The 20,222-nt window shown below is 39.2% G+C and overlaps 1 protein-coding gene across 1 annotated transcript in view; it reads left to right on the forward strand.

Moving 5' to 3' along the window:
- col18a1a (collagen type XVIII alpha 1 chain a) overlaps positions 1-2,443 on the forward strand; it is a 45,992-nt gene extending 43,549 nt beyond the window's left edge. The window contains exons 35-41 of the mRNA XM_062431327.1: positions 5-62; positions 265-393; positions 529-561; positions 642-935; positions 1,292-1,489; positions 1,655-1,770; positions 1,952-2,443. Coding sequence (XP_062287311.1) covers positions 5-62; positions 265-393; positions 529-561; positions 642-935; positions 1,292-1,489; positions 1,655-1,770; positions 1,952-2,165 — 1,042 coding nt within the window. The 3' untranslated portion in view covers positions 2,166-2,443. The remainder of the gene's footprint in view (positions 1-4; positions 63-264; positions 394-528; positions 562-641; positions 936-1,291; positions 1,490-1,654; positions 1,771-1,951) is intronic.
- The last annotated feature ends 17,779 nt before the right edge of the window (positions 2,444-20,222 follow it).

Below are 20,222 nucleotides of genomic sequence, written 5' to 3' on the forward strand. Positions count from 1 at the left end.
TCAGTCTACCAGGACCTCCCGGTCCTCCTGGACCCCCTGGAAATTCAGGTCAATCATCTGGGGTAAGTGTCATTACTGCACTTTAATGACTCAATTGTATAGCTTCCATCGCATGACTCATAATTCATGGGGAACAGTCTGTGGCCTGGAACAAGTGTTGCTATTTTCTAGATATCTTTTCATTTGAAACCCATTTAGCAGCCATTTATTGTTGTGTTTATGTCCAACAAAAAGCTAAAAACCATGTATACTTGTCTTCCACAGGTTACAGTTTTGAGGACATATGACACCATGATTGCTACTGCCAGACGCCAAGAGGAGGGCAGTCTCATCTACATCATAGACAGGGCAGACCTCTATTTAAGAGTCCGCGATGGACTGCGACAAGTCATGGTACAGTATCCATTTCCACAGTAATGATTTTTACCGTAAATGTACTTTAAAGACTAGATTTAATGGAATCATATGATTTAATTCATTGAGTTGATATGTTATGTCATCCCTAAGCATATTGTTTTTCCTTCACAGCTTGGAGAGTACAGTCCCTTCTTCAGAGATCTGGTAAGTTAGACTCCACAAAAGAATGAAAGAGTGTATTTTACTTTTTTGCCTCTTGAAATTGACCATTTTGTCATTTTCAGGAGAATGAGGTGGCAGAGGTCCAGCCTCCACCTGTCATCGTTGCCCATAACGGAGCTGGCCATTATTCCAAGGAAGTTTCTGCGGCACGACCCATCCAGCCTCCACCACAACCACCTGTAGAACCCAGATACCCCCCACAGTATGATCCCAGATTCCCAGATCCCAGACACACGGGTCACACAGATGGAAGAATAGCCACCCACAATGATAACAGACATGCTGTCACTCCCCAGCGACGCCCCAGCCTCCCTGTGGTGCAGCCTGTGGTGCATGTGGACTCATCAGCATCAGGAGTAAGTAGAGTTAAACCACTAGAACCAATCATCATGATGAGGATTAATTACTTTTATTTTGGGGTATTATGGTAGTTATGGCTAATAAAGGATAATTTGGCATAAACACTGCCCCTAAAATATTTTACATATAATAAGTTGATGTAAGTGCATGGGGGGTTTTGTTGGTGAATCATGGATCTTGTAGTGGTAATTGGTTTGGGAGTGATTTTGGGGAAAAGGGAGAAACAAACTGATCGGATAAAAGTAACCAAACCAAAGAAAATTAAGAAAAATTAGAGGCTCTTTTTGCTCTAGAGGGAAGCCCTCAATATTTATACAGGAGGTAACATACCTTTGTATGTCTTTCTCATCAGCTACATCTCATCGCCCTTAACGCCCCTCAAACTGGTAACATGCGAGGAATTCGCGGGGCAGATTTCCTGTGCTTCCAGCAGGCCCGTGCCATTGGTCTGAAAGGCACCTTCAGAGCTTACCTGTCCTCCAAGCTTCAAGACCTCTACACGGTCGTCCGCAGGTCGGACAGGGACAGCATCCCCATTGTGAATCTCAAGGTGAGATACTGCTGCTAAGGCTTGATTGAAAATATTTGAAGAATGGTCATGAATGTTAAATATTTCCACTGAGATCAGAACTAAATGTAATCTATGTATCTTGCTGTTCCATGAGGTTCATATGCAGTAGAAATGGAATTAATGCATTGTATTTTTTCTATGCAGGATCAAGTATTGTTTAGCAGTTGGGAGTCCATCTTCAGTGACGACGCAAGCAGAATGAGGGAGAATGTACCACTTTACTCCTTTGATGGCAGAGATATCCTCAGGGACAGTGCATGGTGAGTCTTTAACTGGTGAAAATTTTGTTTGAACGAGAAAAAGCACTTATAATTCAGAATCCAGTACACGGCAATATGTAGCTTTCAGTGTTGTGGTAGCCTTTGTTGATTTGCAGTTAATTTTGTATAGACGTATTGTATACATTGATGTCTGTGCTTGTTTTTTTTTTCTTTTCTCCAGGCCAGAGAAAATGATCTGGCATGGATCAAGCAAGAAAGGCCACCGGCAAACAGACCACTACTGCGAAACATGGCGGGCAGGCGACCGCGCTGTGACTGGTCTGGCATCATCACTACAGAGCGGCCACCTCCTGCAGCAAAGCTCCACTAGCTGCTCCAGCTCCTACATCGTCCTCTGCATCGAGAACGCCTTAACAACACCCTACAAAAAATAAATGCCGTCCATCCTCCTTTTTTATTTTTTTATTTTTGTGTTTTGGGCCCCAGTTAAACACAGTTTTTTTATGTCCAAGCAGACATGTTTTTCTAATTCCTTGATAACATGCCTTGTGAACATGTGGCGTCCAATGAACTGGCCCTGAGGCTCTTTGCCTGGCAGAGACGCTTTGCCTCGTCTGCTCCTCCCCTCCCCAAACGCCAAAGAGATGGGTCGGACAGAGGGGTCCTTTTTCTCTGGAGCATTGGCACATATTTTCTTCAAGGGGTGGAACAAGAGCGGAAAAGCTACAGTAAATATGTTCTCAAATTGTATCCATTTAAAAAAAAAAGAAAAATCTGTATATTACATGTTTGTCATTTGTGTTCTATTTTTGTTTATTTTTTGATGTTATCAACTTTTAAACTGTTTTTAAAAATTGCTATATCCACCCTGTTGTTGTTTTTTTTTGTTTTATTTTTGTTTTTAGGTATTGATCATTTTCACATTTGTTCCAATTTCATTTTAGAGTTGTGGGTTACAGCGGGGTACAGCAAAGTTTTAAAGACTATTTTAAATTTAAAGAAGATAATAGATATTTATTTTTAAATGAAGTTATGTAAGAACAAAAAAGAAAGTGATTTGGAAAAGTAACAAATGCTAAAAAATGTAAAATTGATCACTGTGCCTTAATACACAACCAGGACTGCTTTACAAAATAAGCTCATGTAGTGAACCACTTTCTTTTGTATTATACAAATTATGTAAACAGCAGCTACATTTTACAATACCTTTACTTCACATAATTTGAACAACCTTCTTGTACACAGACACTACTGTAATAAATAATCCCACATCCAGAGGACCAGATTCCTTTAGCTGAAATTGAGCCTTATGAATTTAAAATGATTATTCCTCCTTTTACCACTTAGTAAAAGCCTATCAGAGTAAGCTGGAAATGATTAGTTTGCTGCTAATCTTTGTTGGAGTGCTTGCTGTCCCTGGTCACACTTACAGGGAGACGAAAACCAGTATGTTACGGATGCAGTTTTGTAGTAGCCTTGCATTGAATTTCAGAGACTAACCAGGCTTTAGTGCTACTGATGTCTTGACTGAACCTGTGGATATACATTTTTATAACACATTGTGCTGTACTGTTCCTCCCAGGCACTGAATAAAAGGTCTTTTCAACCACAAACAATGCCACGTGAATAATACGGTGTGTACTGTACACTCGTCTGTTGAGTTCTTTTATTTACCGAGCACAATGAAACGGTGTCACGGAGGTCTCTGATAGCACTGCGACCGACCTTGACATGCATCACTCAGCAGCCTTGAGCACTTTAACAGTTTTATGTGCTCCTCAATGGGATGTTGCTGCTGGTGGAATTGGAGACGCCACAAATCAGTGTTCCCCCTCCCCCGACCCCGTGGCAATAACAGGTGCTCAAGATGCCTTGGCCGTGCAATCCCTTTGCCTACACAGTCAATCAATTCAGTCTAATCATGATCATCACCATAGAATTTATTATATGTATACATTTATATAATCTAACTGAGGTCAATTGGATGACCGCTACAGTACAATCATTCTTAATAGTTTTATGGGTATACAACCCATCAGTGTTAATTCAATTCAAATTACTATTCATTAAATGGAAATTGTTAACTAATTAAGACAAGAGAACAACACTCTTGACCCTACATGTTAAGATTAACTTTTTTTTATTTATTTTTTTTTAAATGAAAATTACAGGACAATCAACATACATTGGCCGTGATGTAGGTCTTCAAGTAAAGTGGATTTTGAAGGAGAACTGAATTAGGTCACCAGTCATTGGCGATGGCTTATGAAATCCCCTTAAATCTCTGCTTTAAAGTTAGGAGGCGTTTCATGATAATATTTGATTAAGAAGATTCATTTGAATTATTCAGAGTTGGCCTAATTTGGTCATTACTCTCGCCTCTTATGTTCAGGTAGTTTAGTGGAAACAGCGCCTACTCATCCCTCTATCTGTAGCTAAAGGCATATGTGTCTGCGGATAATGCGGGCAAGCTGTTACCATGTAACACAGCTAGTGACTGAGTGATAAGAAATCACAGCAATCAGAACAATAACACGGCTCATCAGTAGAGCCAGTCCAACACAAAGAAGCATTTAACACTGAAGCTTTTCAAGTTTCAAGGCAGACAACATTACTCTACATGAAGCTTTAGAGTAACGTTGTTATAGAGGCAATATACTCAAAGCACATAAACACATTTTACAGCAATCAAATGTGTCCTTATTCCACAAAGGGTTCATTGTCTAATGGTCTCTACAACTGTAGGCATGCCCACTGCAGAATAACACACTGAAATTTGCATGTAATGTTGAGCCAATTACATGTTTCTCCTGGTTCAGGAACTGAGGCACTGAAGCAAAACTGGCACCTCAAAGACCTGCCGGGTCTTGCCCTTGACAGGATGAGGCTCAAGTCCTTTCAGTTTCACACTAAGGTAACATCAAAATTAAGTTGCTATTGTACACACCCTTAAGATTTGCATAAGCGTAGACTGCAATAAATTTATTTTACTGTTCGGCTCTCATCTTATTTGTCATTTTTGGCTTCAGTTTGCCGCTCTTGGCTCACTTTAAAGAAGTAAGTGGCCTCCACCTCTCTGCTAGTAAGGATTATTGATGGTGTTGGTGACTGCTGGCCATCTTGGATTGTAACTCTCTTGAATGAGGTGTGGAGCATGTAACGACAGGTAGACATCTCCATCCCAGACCTTTGGATGATTAATTACCTTGTTTTACAACAGTGGGATATATTAAAGCAAACTGTTGTATCACCAGTGATTTTATACATGGTTGGGGTTTTGTGTTTTGCTATGTTAATTTCATCATTAATGGAAGAAATCAAGTTAGCTAGCTTAAAAGGAAATCAGAGTGATTATCTTGAATTCTTTTGTTATCTATTACTTAATTATTTTGACTCTAAGTACCATGAGACTATTGAGAATGTGCTCATGTTGTGATTGTGCATATTGATAGAAACAAGTTACAGCAGCAGCAGCATGCACATTTTTTTTCTGTCCTGTTCTGTTATTTTAACACATCTAAATGACAAAAATAGACGCAGGTAAACATTGAAAATCAAATGCTAAAATAAACCTGCTACAGGTGAGTTTAAAACTGGAGAATAGTTGTTATACAGAGAAAATATGGAGAGTGGCACTTTTAGATATTCAGTTTTAGCAGGTCTAAATGCAACAGGAGACATAAATAAACATGTTGCCCAAAAGAGAAAATCCTAATAGTGTTACAAAATAGACATGGCAACTAACCAGAAAGCAACCAACAAGCTTCTCACCACAACAGACCAACTAACAAAGGTGTGAGTCATCTCTATTCAAAGGTGATTTTCTACTTAATGTCTGAAATTGAGCAGAACTGAAAACTGTCTATTTTGAAGGACTACATATATATCTATTAAATGTTTGTGTTGCAGCTCAGTAAATTGTTGTGACAAATCATTTGTTCAGGTTGTTAGCCAGTTTCCCATCTATACTCAGATTTTTTTATGCCAATGAAAGACACATTTATTAATACTTTTTCAATAATTGATTTTTTTTGTGCAAATTAAAACCATTAAGTGGAGTAAACAGATGTGTGTATATGTAGTTGTACATTTTTCTATGGCTATATGAGAGTGGAAATCAGTTCACTTATTGTGTATCATTCAATGGCAAATCACAAACAAACAAAACAAACTCCAGACAAATGATAAACACAGCAGTTAAATCTCAAATAACCAACATTGGAAAACATTTAAAAAGTTCCAGTTCTCCTCATGGCCTCGCCAATGCACAAAAATGAAACATTACCTCAAACAAACCATTATAAAATGATACAGATAATAAAAATAAAGTGCTTCCCATGCCAAAAGAATACATTACCAGCTCAGACACTATTCAGACATTCAGTAACTCCTCACAGAAAGATGCTTGTGTGTCCAGACACATGGAAAAAGAAACCTATAAATACAAACCAGGATGTGTCCTGATATATGATAGTATCAGACAAAAGCTGTGTTTAATCCCATACATGTCATATGAGGGACCTCAGAGGCCATTAACGCTGCTATAACATGGCCACTTAAAGAATAAAAAAGGTAGCTACTAGCACAAATACATTTCAGGTGTCTTGATATTTGATTGTAACAGATATTTTTCTATACAAAAGCAAATAAACAAAAACTAGTAAATATACATGTTCTACATACAGGTCTACAGGGTTACGATATGTGTTACATTTTTTAAAGTTGCTCATTCCCTTTATCTTTTCATTCAGCAGTATTTTCCCCTCAAATTGAATCTAGAGCTAAAGTAGCTTTCATGTAGCTTATGCAGAAAAAAATGCTAACAGCTAGCAGACACTTACTGTAGCTAATGCTGTACTAGCTTACATTTCAGGAAGTTAATTTTATTATTATGTACACATTTGTGCATAAACAAGTACTGCACTTTGATACAAGCGACAGGGAACATTGTAAAAACTGTGGTCAGTTTCTCTCAAGTTTCAATGAATTCATGGAGAAGTTGGTGTTAAATATTCAGAGCCTGAAGTCATCATCTATGCCGTGTTATTCATCAATCAAGCATAGCTGATCGGACAGAGGCCCACATTTATCCTCGGGGCGCGCGGCCGCATAGTAAAAAGCGAGCATTCCCCAAAAATAATCAGTAAATACTGTCACTTCCCACTCAATTTCATCAAATCTGCCTCTTAAGCATCTCAATCCGCTGAGCAGCCTCACGAGAGCTAAAAGGCTTATATTAATTGACTGGAGGGGCTAAGAGTCGCAGCAATGTCCCCGCTGAAAGAAAAAAATAACTAGCATCACAGCTCCTGTCCAATTCCTCAATGTCCTCAGTTTAGGAAATCTTTAGGAAAAAAAACCTAACTTATTGAGTGGCGTATTATCCATTTAAGTTTTCCAGACTGAGTGAGGTTAGAGTTGGTGGGGGGTGGTTGGGATGTAATAACCCACAGCTGGCTTTACTGTGAAGTGCGATCACACTGGCTGCCTAGGGAAAGCTATATTTAGGGGAGGGGGGGTTGCTAAGTAATAACTAAGTAGAGAGAAATGATCCAGCGACGGTAATGATACAACAAGGTGACAAGCAGATATTGGGGGACTTAATTACGTTTGGGGCGGAAGCGAAAAGCTGCAGTTGTCAGATCTCTGGACTGTGTTTATTCGTTGCTGGTGACTCACTGTCACATTAACCAAATCTAAATTTATCCCAACAGTGCACTCGCAGCATCGCTAGAAAGCCACTTTGTTTCATGACCTTGTAATGCATTTTATCTCACAGATAAGCTGCTTTATTTGAATATAACATCAACCTCATCATATATATATATATAGGGGGAAATGATATTACCACTGGCTCTATGTATCACCATTTCAATGCATTCTGTCTCTAACTGGACCAACATGTTTCTCCATTAAATTAAAGGGTGATAATAAAGAGCCCTACAGCAACATTTGGGTACCGTTGGGTAGTTAAGGCCCATTGTGAGGCTTTCACATTCCATTGACATTTAGATAGATAATGAGTAACAATCCCCCAGTCTTTAAATCCCCTTGTGAATCTTCTGGCATTTAAGTCTACTATTTTTTTCCCTCCTCCTTTCTTTAAATATTTGATGAGGACGATGTTATCTGGAGTGGATATTCCTGGCATTGTGAAGATGGGCTTTGACCACTTCATCATCATACCCTGCTCTCTCTCATTTACACTGACCTGGGTAACGTTTTCTCACCTTTATATTAAGGAAAGTAATATCATTTGAATTCAATGTGAAGCCACCTCCTGTCAAAGCTAGTGAGACACTCTTGAGGGACGGTATGTTCTCTTAATGGGAGGTAAAAAGATAATGACTCAAAAGACTGATTTTCTATTATTGATCTCCTTTCATATAATTGATGCAATTTAATTAATGCAATCTGTACTGTAAGCATCTGGTTTAATGCATATTTTATGTTTTTTTTCTGGATGAAAATGTCACTTAGCAGAACTGTGGAAAATTAATTCCTCCTTTCTTGCCAATATGAGCTGAAACGTTTTCAGCTCTTTGGATTTATAGCTATTAGAAATGAAGAAATCTTAAAGGCAGTTTTATCAGAATTTTTGTGATTAACTATTATAAAAATGACATCACTTGACAGTTCTGTAAAATGATATATCTGTTGGTATTATGTTTCTGTCTTTGCATTTTCTTGATGAGACCTTTCTGTCAGTCTAGTTCAGGTCTACAGCTCCAGTTCACAGCTACCTCACAAACCTTACACAGCTGACTACCCATGGTCATCACCGCAGCTGGCTACATATTCGATGTGACATCTCCTTCCATCTTCTAATGAATTTTTTATGTCTCTTCCTCTCCCACTCACATGAAGACGGGGGCTCATATCTGCCCCGCTCTGTAAAACTATGCCACTGAAAATTACAGTGTTGCCTTTGGAGTCTGTGACCCCTCTGTCCTGTTTTTTTTTTTTTTTTTTAAGCAATGGATGGCTCTACAGTAGGTTTCATACTGATTGGATTTATACAGAGACATATTGTAATGCATGGTGCATTCAATGAGATGATTTACAATCATTGTGTTGTCAAGATGCAAACTTGTGTATTTTGAAATGGGGGAAAAATCATGCCAGACGTTATAGATATCCATGAAATTATTGTTCTGATTAGGAGTCATGCATGTATGTCCAATCTTAGACTCCATTATAAAAGCAAGACCCCAGTGTATGGACAATTTTTAAAACTGGTGGGATTTTCGTCATGCTTCCACTGCCTAGAGATATATCGATTTCAGAGGAAGACAAACTTCTGGATTTTACTCTCCGCTTAACTGACAGTTTGATGCCACACTTATGCTGTGCATATCCGACCATGTTATAATGTACTCTGATATTGACAGCCTCATTGATTTTTAGGGCCCCTGCAAACCATCATTCAAAGAGGAGGAATGTGAAGATGTGCAGGCTCAACATGCAACAGTTTAAACCAAAAGGAATATCTTTAAATTGACAGCAGTACATAGCGTTTGTGTGTGTGTGAAGGACTTGTTTTAATCCAACAATTAGGATGGGCAATTTGATCTGATCTGTGTTAGAAATGTTTCAACTGAATCCAGAAAGGAATTTAAATGTTTTCATTTGTAATCATTTTTTTTAATAGGTGACACCAAGTGATGCCATACAGTACAGATTGATGTGGCTGATTGATTGTATCACATTTTGCACCTTGATCTGTTTTTTTATGAAATTGTGTTTTACATAATTACATTTATAAAATTTGAATCTGATTTTAAACCTCATCTTGTTCAAGAAAACTCTGACATTTGCTGCTATTTACCATAACTAACGGGGAAAAAAAAAAAAAAAAGAGAGAAAAAAAACACCCAAAAACTATTTGGATTAGCAAGACTCATGTGGACTTAAATTACTGTAAACTCAACACAACATTGCATAAATTGTGTAAAGACATGTGGAAATGTGATCGCATTTTTAAAAAAAAAATGTTTTTAATGTTTTTGTGCATTTTTCCTCAGTTGATAGTGGAGAAGCAGACAAGAGACAGGGAGAGAGAAAGGTATGATATGCAACAAATTACCTAATTACTTCAGTCACATTTACGTGTAAATGTAAATTTAGTGTAAAAAAAAATCTCTTGCATTAAAGGCTGCTGCTGTTCAATACACACAGGCAGATACAATGCAGTGCAGAAGAGTAGTGTAATACATGTGCAAATCTATTTTCTATCATTATACTGGAGAAACAATCAATTAAAAAAAAAAGTACAACAACAATAATCATTTCAGCTTATTAACATCAAGTCATCCTACATGTGTGCACTATCAGACGTTGTAGGTGAGAGACTGAGATAAATGTTACGAAAACAAACCAATGGTATGACATTTGCAGGGTTTCTCATACATTCATTTATGTGTGGCGGCCGCTACAATATCAACATTTCCCGCCACATATTGATTTTCTATTTTTGGAGCTGCTCATTTTCTGTCATAAACACGACAACAAACCCGCCTGTGAATAACATGATGTCATACACAGTACAGTAGGTGGTGGCATGCACCTTTAATGTTGGTTTGTAGTCTGCCAATAAAACCAGAGAAGAAGGAGGAAGAGTTTATATGGTTGTTAACCTTTACCGGCTTTTCCCGTAAAGAAGAAACATCGGTGTGGGTGCGTGTGTGTTGATGGTAAGTTCAAGGGTCAAGTGTAGCACAGCTAGTTTAAGATATTTGTAGTGGAGCACCTTCTATGTGGTACCTTCTTATTTAATAATAATTTTTTTATCCAGCTCCCACCCCACAGTCAGCTACCACCACAATTAAAATATATGGCATATGTCGGAGAAACATTAGCATTCCTTTGTAATGAATGTAAGTCCAATAGTCACTCTACTTTTAGCTCTGGTTTGGTCTCCACCATTCTTCACTATGTTTACCAGCTAGTCACTAACTGTCTGTTTGTTGTTTGGTGATGGGCAGGTAGCATATATTTGTCTTGTAGAGCTTTTGAGAGTGATGTGTGTTCACCAAAACAGACCAAACAAAGTGGTAAACCATGAAATGTGAGCAATGAGTCAAAAGATGCTGAAATGCCCCATAGTGACCAGAAATCATTCTCTGTGAGTCTGTTCATAAGAGCGACCCCTTTAATCAACAATCTATCACTGATGCAGCTTGTGAGGGACGACAAAACAGTCTTCTCCCTTCATATCATTACTTTTTAACTCACCATTGCTCTCCAGCAGTGACACCAACCCAAACTAAACCAAATATTGCATGAGCCGTAATGGCGCTGTCATACCTGAATTAAACCTTACAGAACATTTATGTAACAACACCTATGTCTGAATGACAAGAAATCATGAATGTAACAAGCAGATAAGGCCAGCAAGGTTATGTATTTCCTGTCAGTAGAAAACTGTATATCCTATCAAGATTATCAAGCTTAAAGTTTGAAAAGGTGTCTTTAAGTTTAAAAAATATATATTTTCACTTTACTACAACTTTCCCCTGTAAAAACACTGGTATCGTGGTTGCTTCATGTCTGGATGCAGGTTAAAACACATGCAGGTTAGGTGAATTGGAAATATAAAAGTTCCCATAGGTGTCAAAGTGTGATATTATTGGTCCATGTGTGTTAGCCCTGTCATAGACTAGGAGAGTGTACTCCCGCTGATTGTCCAATGCATGCTGGGATAGGCTACAACCTTGGGGTGTGCTAACAACAAAAGTGAGCAATAAAACATTAATTTCACCACACCTGGTTGAGTACAAGGAGAGCCCAAAATAGCCTGCAAAGCGTGTTCATATTATTTTAAGGCTGTATTGTCCATCCTCAACAACCCCCTCATCCTGAACAGCAGTCTAGAAACTGGATGGGTAATTTTCGTCGGGGACTCCTTGGAGAAGTCAGTTGTGAACATCAGGGAGAAAACCCAGAGTTTCACAGTCGTGTATAAAAATCCCCACAGCTGGCGGCCCCAGGGAATTCTTCCCATCCTCCTGGAAACCTTTTTTTTTTTTTTTCATCGAGTTGTCGAGCTGTGCACGTCGACAAAAAGAACAACCGTAAAGTATTTTTCCTTCGCACTGGTTTTGATGTAACGTTATAACTACTGTTTCGTTCACTTGCCTGTGTAGAATGAGCAGTTGAATCGTGATGTGCTTCCCATTCCTCAACCTGACAGTTCCCTATTGATCATTTATCAAGCTGGGTGCTTGCCAGAGCCATCGATTGAGCGGGCGGAAATAAAATAAGACTTCTCCGAGTGAAGTAGTGCCTTAGTGAAAATACAAGTAATAACGCCTGACGAACATATTTTTCTGTAAAAATGTTATTCTCTGCTCACTGTTGTTGATTGGGGGCTGTTTTCATGTACTTTAAGGACTGTGGTTGATGAGAATTGATTAGGTGAGAGCTTGTGAATGAGAACACATGCCTAATGTGTTCCTGGATGTGTGCATGAGTGCCTTGTTTGACCATACAAGTCATTCTCAAACTCCAGCTAATTGAAGCCTTTCTTTCCAGAGTTTGCCAGGTCTGCAGAGGAGCATGCAGGGATATGGTTCTGAGCTAAGTGGCCTCAGAATCTAATCAGTCTAATGTCTGTGGCAGCCCTAAATCACTCTCACTGCCTGGAGTGCGGCGCTTGGTCTGTCCTTCAAAAAAGGGAAGCTTTTCATGACTCCCTCCATACTGTCATTATTCCAACTGGATATGAGCTATTGCACTTATTGGCTAGGGCAAGGCACTGGCTGCTTCCTCTTCCATTGGCTGCCTGGACACCTCTCTGTCGCCTCTCATTGGCTGCCTGGAGGTGAGTGGGAGGGGAGCTCACCCCATCCTCCCCCTGTGGCAGAGGGTGTAAATGTAAAGACTCTTTCTCTGCCTATTATCTGAGTGACTCGGGGTTTTGGTGTCTGCCTCCGAGCGCGTGTGTCTGCGTACGTGTGTGTATGTTGGAGGGAGAAAGAGATAAAGAGAGAGAGAAAGGGAGGGAGAGACAAGCAGCGTTTCTTCTCCCCCCCGTTTCCCTGCTCCCTGTCACTCCATCCTTCCTCCCCTCTTCCTGGACCACCCTCCAGCCCTGCTTCGAGCCGGACCAAGACCCCCTACCACCCAGACCACCCCGGGACCCTTTGACTCTCCTCACTTCTCCGTCCCACCAGCCACGGCCTCTTGAGAAGGTAAGACTGCTGCTTATATCTGCTCGCTCTGAGGCTTTAAAAAAGTACTTACAGCTCTCTCTTCCAGTCATTTTTGCTCTCCTTCTTGACTCACTCAAAACTGCTCCTGTTGTTTTTCTTTTCTTCACACTCACTTGTCCCTATTCTCTATGGCCTCTCTTACTTCCCTCTATGCATATTTCAAGTTTTCCCTGCAGCACTGTTTCTCTCACAAAAGTGACACAGTTGCAGGAGATGATATCAGTGAGGTCAATATATTTTTTTCTTTTTCTCCCTCTGATATTCAACCCTGATATCAACTTACCCCTCCCTCTCTACCACACTATCTCTCTCCTCATCCTCTCTCCTCGTGTCTTTTGCAATCTCATACCCTCCAGGCTTTCAGCGGATGCAAATTGAGTGAGAAAGTGAAGCAAGTCTTTTATTTTTAAATCTGCCTGGAGCACAAGTTTACAAGGACGACATGGTGTATTTTGGTTATGGAAAAAAGCAGCTCTAATTGATTATTGAAAAGTGTTTACGTTAGTTGGTGACGGCTATTTATAGGTGCTGACGTGCCAGGCACACGTGTTTCACTAGACCACTTCCCCAAATGCCGGGACAGAACACAGGACTGTCCACTGGCTCCAGAACGCATGACATTGCACAAAGCGTAATGGCTTTACGAGGCAGTGACCTGCTTGATTGAATCAAGCAATCTTTCCTGCAGGAGAACCAATATTAACATGGCCCATAAAGCATTCCTGGCAACAGCAGAGCGGGGAAAAACTGCTTAGTTCTCCATCCGCACATCCTGTACTTTACCAGGAAGGGGAAGTGGAGTGTGTGTGTGTGTGTGTGTGTGTGTGTGTGTGTGTGTGTGTGTGTGTGTGTGTGTGTGTGTGTGTGTGTGTGTGTGAGACAGAGATACTGCTAAAGTGCTTCAGACATCAATACTGCCAGACCAGAGTTTTTAAAGCCACTCTATCATATCTGAAAATTGGACCTTACAACAATGTCAACAACTGAGGAAATGCTTCCCCAGATGTAGTGTTTTGTTTCTTTGGAGGCTTGTTTTGAGGAGCTGGGTGTTTAAATGCGACTGAAGAATAAAAGGAAGATGAAAGTGTTTTAATCAAATATCATTTTAGCATATTATTCATATTCATAAAGGCCACATAAATCCCACAAACATCTACTTTGTAGTGCTCCAATCACAGGTCAGGTGTTCTGCAACCTAATTTGCATATTCATACTATGATATTGAGTTTCCCTGTTGTTTTTTCCCTTTTCTTTTCTTTTAAATTGGCTTTCTCCAGCAGACAGTTTGACCTTTCTTTATATGATAATCATTTTCTAATTTAGACAAAAAGAGCATCTGTGACAAAGCCTTCTGGGAATGAAGATCTTCCCAACAGGACTGTCTCATGAGATAGCAGCTTTTCACTGAAAGGCTTTGTGATAGTTTGTGTTGAAAAACTGAAATCCCTGACAGTATTTTGACTGTGAACACTCCTTTTATTTTGCATATTCATGATTACCATGAATACGTCCTCAGAGAGCACACTCGTGTTGTCGACTGTAGTCTCATATTCATACATTTGAGTCTTATGCTGTTAGTTTAAGGTGTGTTAATTGGTTGTCTTTACACCTTGAGGAAGCACGCAGGTGTTTGTCTGCGCTACCCCTCAGATGCTCAGCTGGCTCTGATCCAAATACTAAAGCAAAGTCACAACTGTTCATCCTCCACATATTAATACAGACTCTAGTTCTCATGTTTCATCACAAAAAACATTTGGATAGAAGGCCTTTAAACATTTATAGAGTCAAGACTGGCGGCAAAGTTATATTGCTCATTATGAAAATTAAACAGAAACACAAATGAAGGTGGAAAAAAAGTTTCACCATAAAAAGTAAAATGAGCCGATTCACTTTACTGTTTTATTTAAGAAATTCAGCTCATTTAGTGGATGTGTCAAATTTTCATGAATGAGAAGATGACCTACAGTCACAAAAGAATCATTCATGTCTTCTCTAATTCAAACCTTAATCTCCCTGTATAATAGACTAATTTATGTTCAAAGTCCACATTTAGTCTAAAATGAGACGTTTCCATTAGTGTTAGTGAAAGTGTGGACCTCAGCACAGTTATAAAACTCACTGAGAGAGAAGTGCAGAAGTATGAAAGGAAGTGTAATGCTTTCTTCCACATAGCTGCCATTGTTTTTAATGCACACAGCTCTCACACATGATCCCAACTGCTCTTATGCAGCTGTATTTAATGCACTTACTGCACATCAGCTCTTTCACTGTAAGCTCTCATAAGAATGCATACGGAAAATCCCTTGTAGAATGAGATATTTATGAGCCCGGGTGATTTGCACACTTGTGCACTTGCATGCCTTCATAAGCCACTGCTTTAAGCTTAAGTTGGGGCTGCGTGTAGTTAATGCAGACAATGAGTGTGGCTCGCCATGTCAAGCCAGTTTTACACTTTCACATCACACAATGCTACAGATGTCAGTTCAGGACGCTCGCTGTTGTGAATTGATTTGGACAATACGTGTCACATTAAATGTTGAGGTGGCAGCTCATGAAATGCCAGAAGACAAGTGATTGTTTGTTTTTAAATAATGTCATTCAGAAAAAGACAGATTAAAACATGCATACGGCTCACTAGTTTATCATGGGCTAAGAGCTGAGTGAATCCTGAGTTATTATACATATTCACTTTATTAGGAACAGTTAGGTGCAATCTAATGCAATCCAACACAACAGTCTTGCCATAAATTTGACTTTTCTACTGTTATGAAGCCTCAGTTTTTAATCAACATTGACAGAAAGGTTATAATTCTACTTTATGTTCATTATGTAGGTCGTAGTCGATGGTGTTAGTGAACTGAAGTGCAATATATTGGAAAAGTGTTCTTAATATTTCGTCTCCCTCGTGTATGTTAAAGAAGTGGACAGAATATTAGGAACACATTTCAGTAATAACGCACCACAACCACCCTCTACGACCTCAACAAAAAAATGAAAATGTGTAAGAATTCATGGCAGAGCTGTTGCATTGGATTGCATTATATTGCACAGGTGTTCCGAATTAAGTGCTCTGTGACTGTCTATTCTCTAAAAATGTATTCTTCAGTATTTTCAATGTATCCTCGCTAATTTGCCATTTTGGAATAACCCAATATAAAAAGATGGATCACATGTATGAAATATATTCAGCCAGCCTTGCTTCCTCCTATGTAAAGCCAATGCTCTGCAAGCAGCTGGCCCTTTGTGCCTTGGCCCTTTTTAGCCGTTCCGGATCTCACGCTGGCCTGGCTCAGTGCACAGAGTGTGCTGGGAGTTGCCTGGGTAGGGACTGACGCAGTGTGAAAAAGGCCACCGACACTGACATGCTGCCATGTTGGTGGAGCTTACAGAATGATGGATGGCACATGGATGCAGACAAAAAGGGTCTGTAGAGGAATTATTGCGTTTGGTCAGCTGGGTGTTGACTTTATGGAGTTCATATAATGGAAACCAAACTGTGCACTTGATTTTACTTTCTTTCTTTTTTATTAAGAAGGAATTCAATCAAGTAACTTCTCAATGGGATAAATTACATACATGAAATCTGTAATACTTTTACCTTTGTCTAATTTATTAAATATATAAACTATGATGATGTAATGATAAGAAATGGTTAAACAAGGTCTGATGTAGTCATGGTAAATGTACTGCACTTAGCACCTTTCTACCCTAACAGATAAAGTGCTTTACAATTTTTGCCTCTCAATCACCCATTCTCACACACACACACACACACACACACACACACACACACACACACACACACACACACACACACACACACACACACACACACACACACACACACACACACACACACACACACACACACACACACACACACACACACACACACACACACACACACAAACACACACACACACACACACACACCGATGGAGGGGGAGCTGCCATACAAGGTGCTGGCCTTGACCATCAGAAGCAAATTGGGGTTTACAATCTTGCTCAAGGACACTTTACCACATGAACAGGACGGGCCGGAGTGTTAAATGCCAACATGTGAACGCAGCTCAGCAATGAACTGTATGAAACTTTATTTTAATTACCAAAGATCATTCATTGTACGATGCTATTCTATCATCAGGATATAAAAACAATACAGATATTTAAAGTTATATTAAAACTTCAGGTATTACAAAAATCTGAGTTTGGATATTTAGAAAATAATCCTCTTTAGCCATCTGTTATCTTTTTAATAATCTAAAATACTCTGATGTCTCATGTTTTGTGAATTTCAGTCAAAAGTGATCAGCACCTTTTAATTCAAACATTTTTCATCAAACACAATGAGCCCCAGGGAACTTTAAACTTTTGACTTTTTCAACTTGTAATTTTTTTATAACACATACTTATTTCATCTTATTGTATTGGTATTATTGTCACCTTTTGACAATTGTTTTGGGTTCTGGTTTATTTATTCATTTATTTATGTATTTATTCATTTATGTATTTATTTATTTATGAGGTGAACAAGTCACATGTGATTTTTTTTACGTTGAAATACTTACAGATTAATGCAGTTTTCAAATCTCAATTGTAAAGTTATACTCCTGACAATATGAAGCATATGATTATACATCAGCAACCAATATTTAAAAACAGAAAAAAATACAGTTATTCAGACTTTCCCATGAGCATTTTGAAAATCTGAAGCGATGAGTACAAACATGATGTCCTACAGCAGCTTTAAAATGCTCTTTACCCTTCTTCAGTTCAGTTCAGTTCAGTTCCACCTGCGGTCACAGCTGGATTAAGACCTTCATGAGCCCCTGGGAGTTTAAGGTCAAGGATCCCCAGTTTTACAAGCTGTGGCACTACAGTATAGCAAACACACACACACCAAAAACCCAACCTGAAAACAGCACATTAAAATTCCTTGTTAAAGTCGAGGCTGAACATTTGGACTTTTCGTTCACAGGGCAGGGATCAAACTGTGGCTTATACTGAACTGTACAAACACTCCTGCAACCACTGTCAGTTTTTTGTTGTTGTTTTTTCTCTATCTTGCCCCTTCCTTCACACACACTTGACTGGTTAGCAGTTCTCTGTCACCGAGCTGGGCTGTAAACTTAAAAAACAATCTATCCTGTGTCATAATTCATAATAGAATGTGATGGCCGGGGGTGTGAGGCATCGCCACAGGCTGAAATTGAACATGGTACCTTTTAAAAGTTAAAGCAATCGGAGAGAATTATGATCTGTGAAACCTGAGGGCCTTTTTGTCTCTATGCAAAAGCCACTGGCTGATGTAATTTAAGCTGGCGGAGGGGCTGTGAGATCAATCAGGGAGGATGAAGAGTTGGGTGTGGAGAGAAAATGGAAGAGGCTGAGGGTTAAGAAGCGAAAGGTGGAGCAGGAACAGAGCTTTTGCATTCCCTGCTGCTTTCCCAGCATCACTCTGGGTGGTGGTGGAGTGTGGTCACAAATAGGCAGCCCCTTTGCCCCCCGTGTGAGTGCTATTTTTATACTTGTTAATACAGGGGGCTGAGGGAAACAGCTCAACTCAAGGAAATATTATTGTTGGCTCGGTTAAGAGGGCTGTAGTGATCAAAGAGCTATGCACATACTGCACCCATGGAGGGGCATTGTGTCAGAATTAGCCTTTGTGTTATTTTGTATTAGGTTAGAGCTTATATGTGCTCATTAATGGCTGGGACTAGGATCCTATCTGACACGTGTTTCGAGCATTTATATACTAGGTTCATTTCCAAAATTGGAAAGTCTTGTAGTTTGGCATTTGGCGTGTTGCATTAATGTAATTCTTTGCACCATTACATCTGCACCTTACATGGACTGTTATACTGTATTTTTACTTATTTTTTATTGTAAAATTGTATATAATTTATTTATGATCACCTATTTAGTTTTATTTAGTTTTCTTACTTTGTGTTTTTTGTTTGTTACGCGCCACAACAACAGGGTAAATTAAATGTATATGCAAATCTACTTGGTAATAAACCTGTTTCTGGTTTGGGTTTAACATACAGTAAAGCTGCTTGAAAGGTGAAAAAGTTTCAGCTCCAGATTTATAATTGCTGCTTAGAGTTAACCGCTTCTATTTTTGTGATTTTAGGCTCGAGCTCAGTTGACATGTTTTATATTGGGTACATTGTTTTCCCTCTTGGAGTGCAGTCGACTTTGTGCACATTTTCCTTGGTTGAAACAACACGTCATCGTTTCCCATGAATTCAAAACAACATGTTTGAAAATCTAAATGTGTGATCGTGGAAACTGGGTGAAACTGTCAGCTGGATGAAATAAAAGATGTGTAGTCAGCAGTAGACATTTGATAAGCAAATTGAAAAGAAAGGATGATAGTGTATCAGTACTGCGGCTTATCAGCATTGACCTCAGATAAAATGGGTTAAATTTTCAACCCATGCTATGAATTATTTTACTGTCAATTTCTCTGTAACTATTTTTAATGCTGTTTTCTAAGTACTGTAACTGAAGACCTTTTATTACGACCTTTTCCGTGTGGAAAACAGGTGAGGATGGACTCCAGCTGATGCTGTTCAATATTGTAATCCAATCTGTGGTGGAGAAGCATCATGTGCACCTTATTTGTGTCTGCACCATGTAATTAATTATTTAAAGGTCTGCGTGGGACTGTTGTTTAAATCCTGCGCCCACCCACTCTCTCTAAATTTCCAACCTCTCCCATGAGATTCAGTCCTGTCTGCAACAATGTTTGGAAAATCTGTTTCCACCATCCTACAGGCAAAATGACAGGTGGCCTCCACAGATTATATGCAGGTTTGACCTCTATATCCATCCTGCTTGTCGTGCTGCATGCATATATATATATACACACTTATAATGTATTTACTGTGTGTAATCAAATTATTATTTACTTTTCTATTATTTATCGTTCTTTTGAGAAGCTCTTCCTAATCTGAATATATAATAATAATATAATGTAAATGATGAATGGGAGTATTGATTCAAAAATGAGGTTCCTCTTCATGTGATATTAATATTTCATTATCTTTCCGGCCTGTGGAGGGGATTTGTCTTTGTACTCCAGGTATATTATGAATGTTTTTTGATAGTTGGTAAAAAAGAGTCGACAGTCTGTTGTACATATGCACAGCAGAGCTTTGTGTTAAATGCTAACGTCAGCATGCTATCAATGTGCAAAACACAGGCACATTTTTCTAGTCCAGCAGCTGGGTCCCAAAGGTTTTAAGTGATTTCTGCTCCCCAAGGCGGGTGTGG

This window comes from Scomber scombrus, chromosome 13, assembly GCF_963691925.1.
Source record: "Scomber scombrus chromosome 13, fScoSco1.1, whole genome shotgun sequence".
NCBI classification, from domain to species: Eukaryota; Metazoa; Chordata; class Actinopteri; order Scombriformes; family Scombridae; genus Scomber; species Scomber scombrus.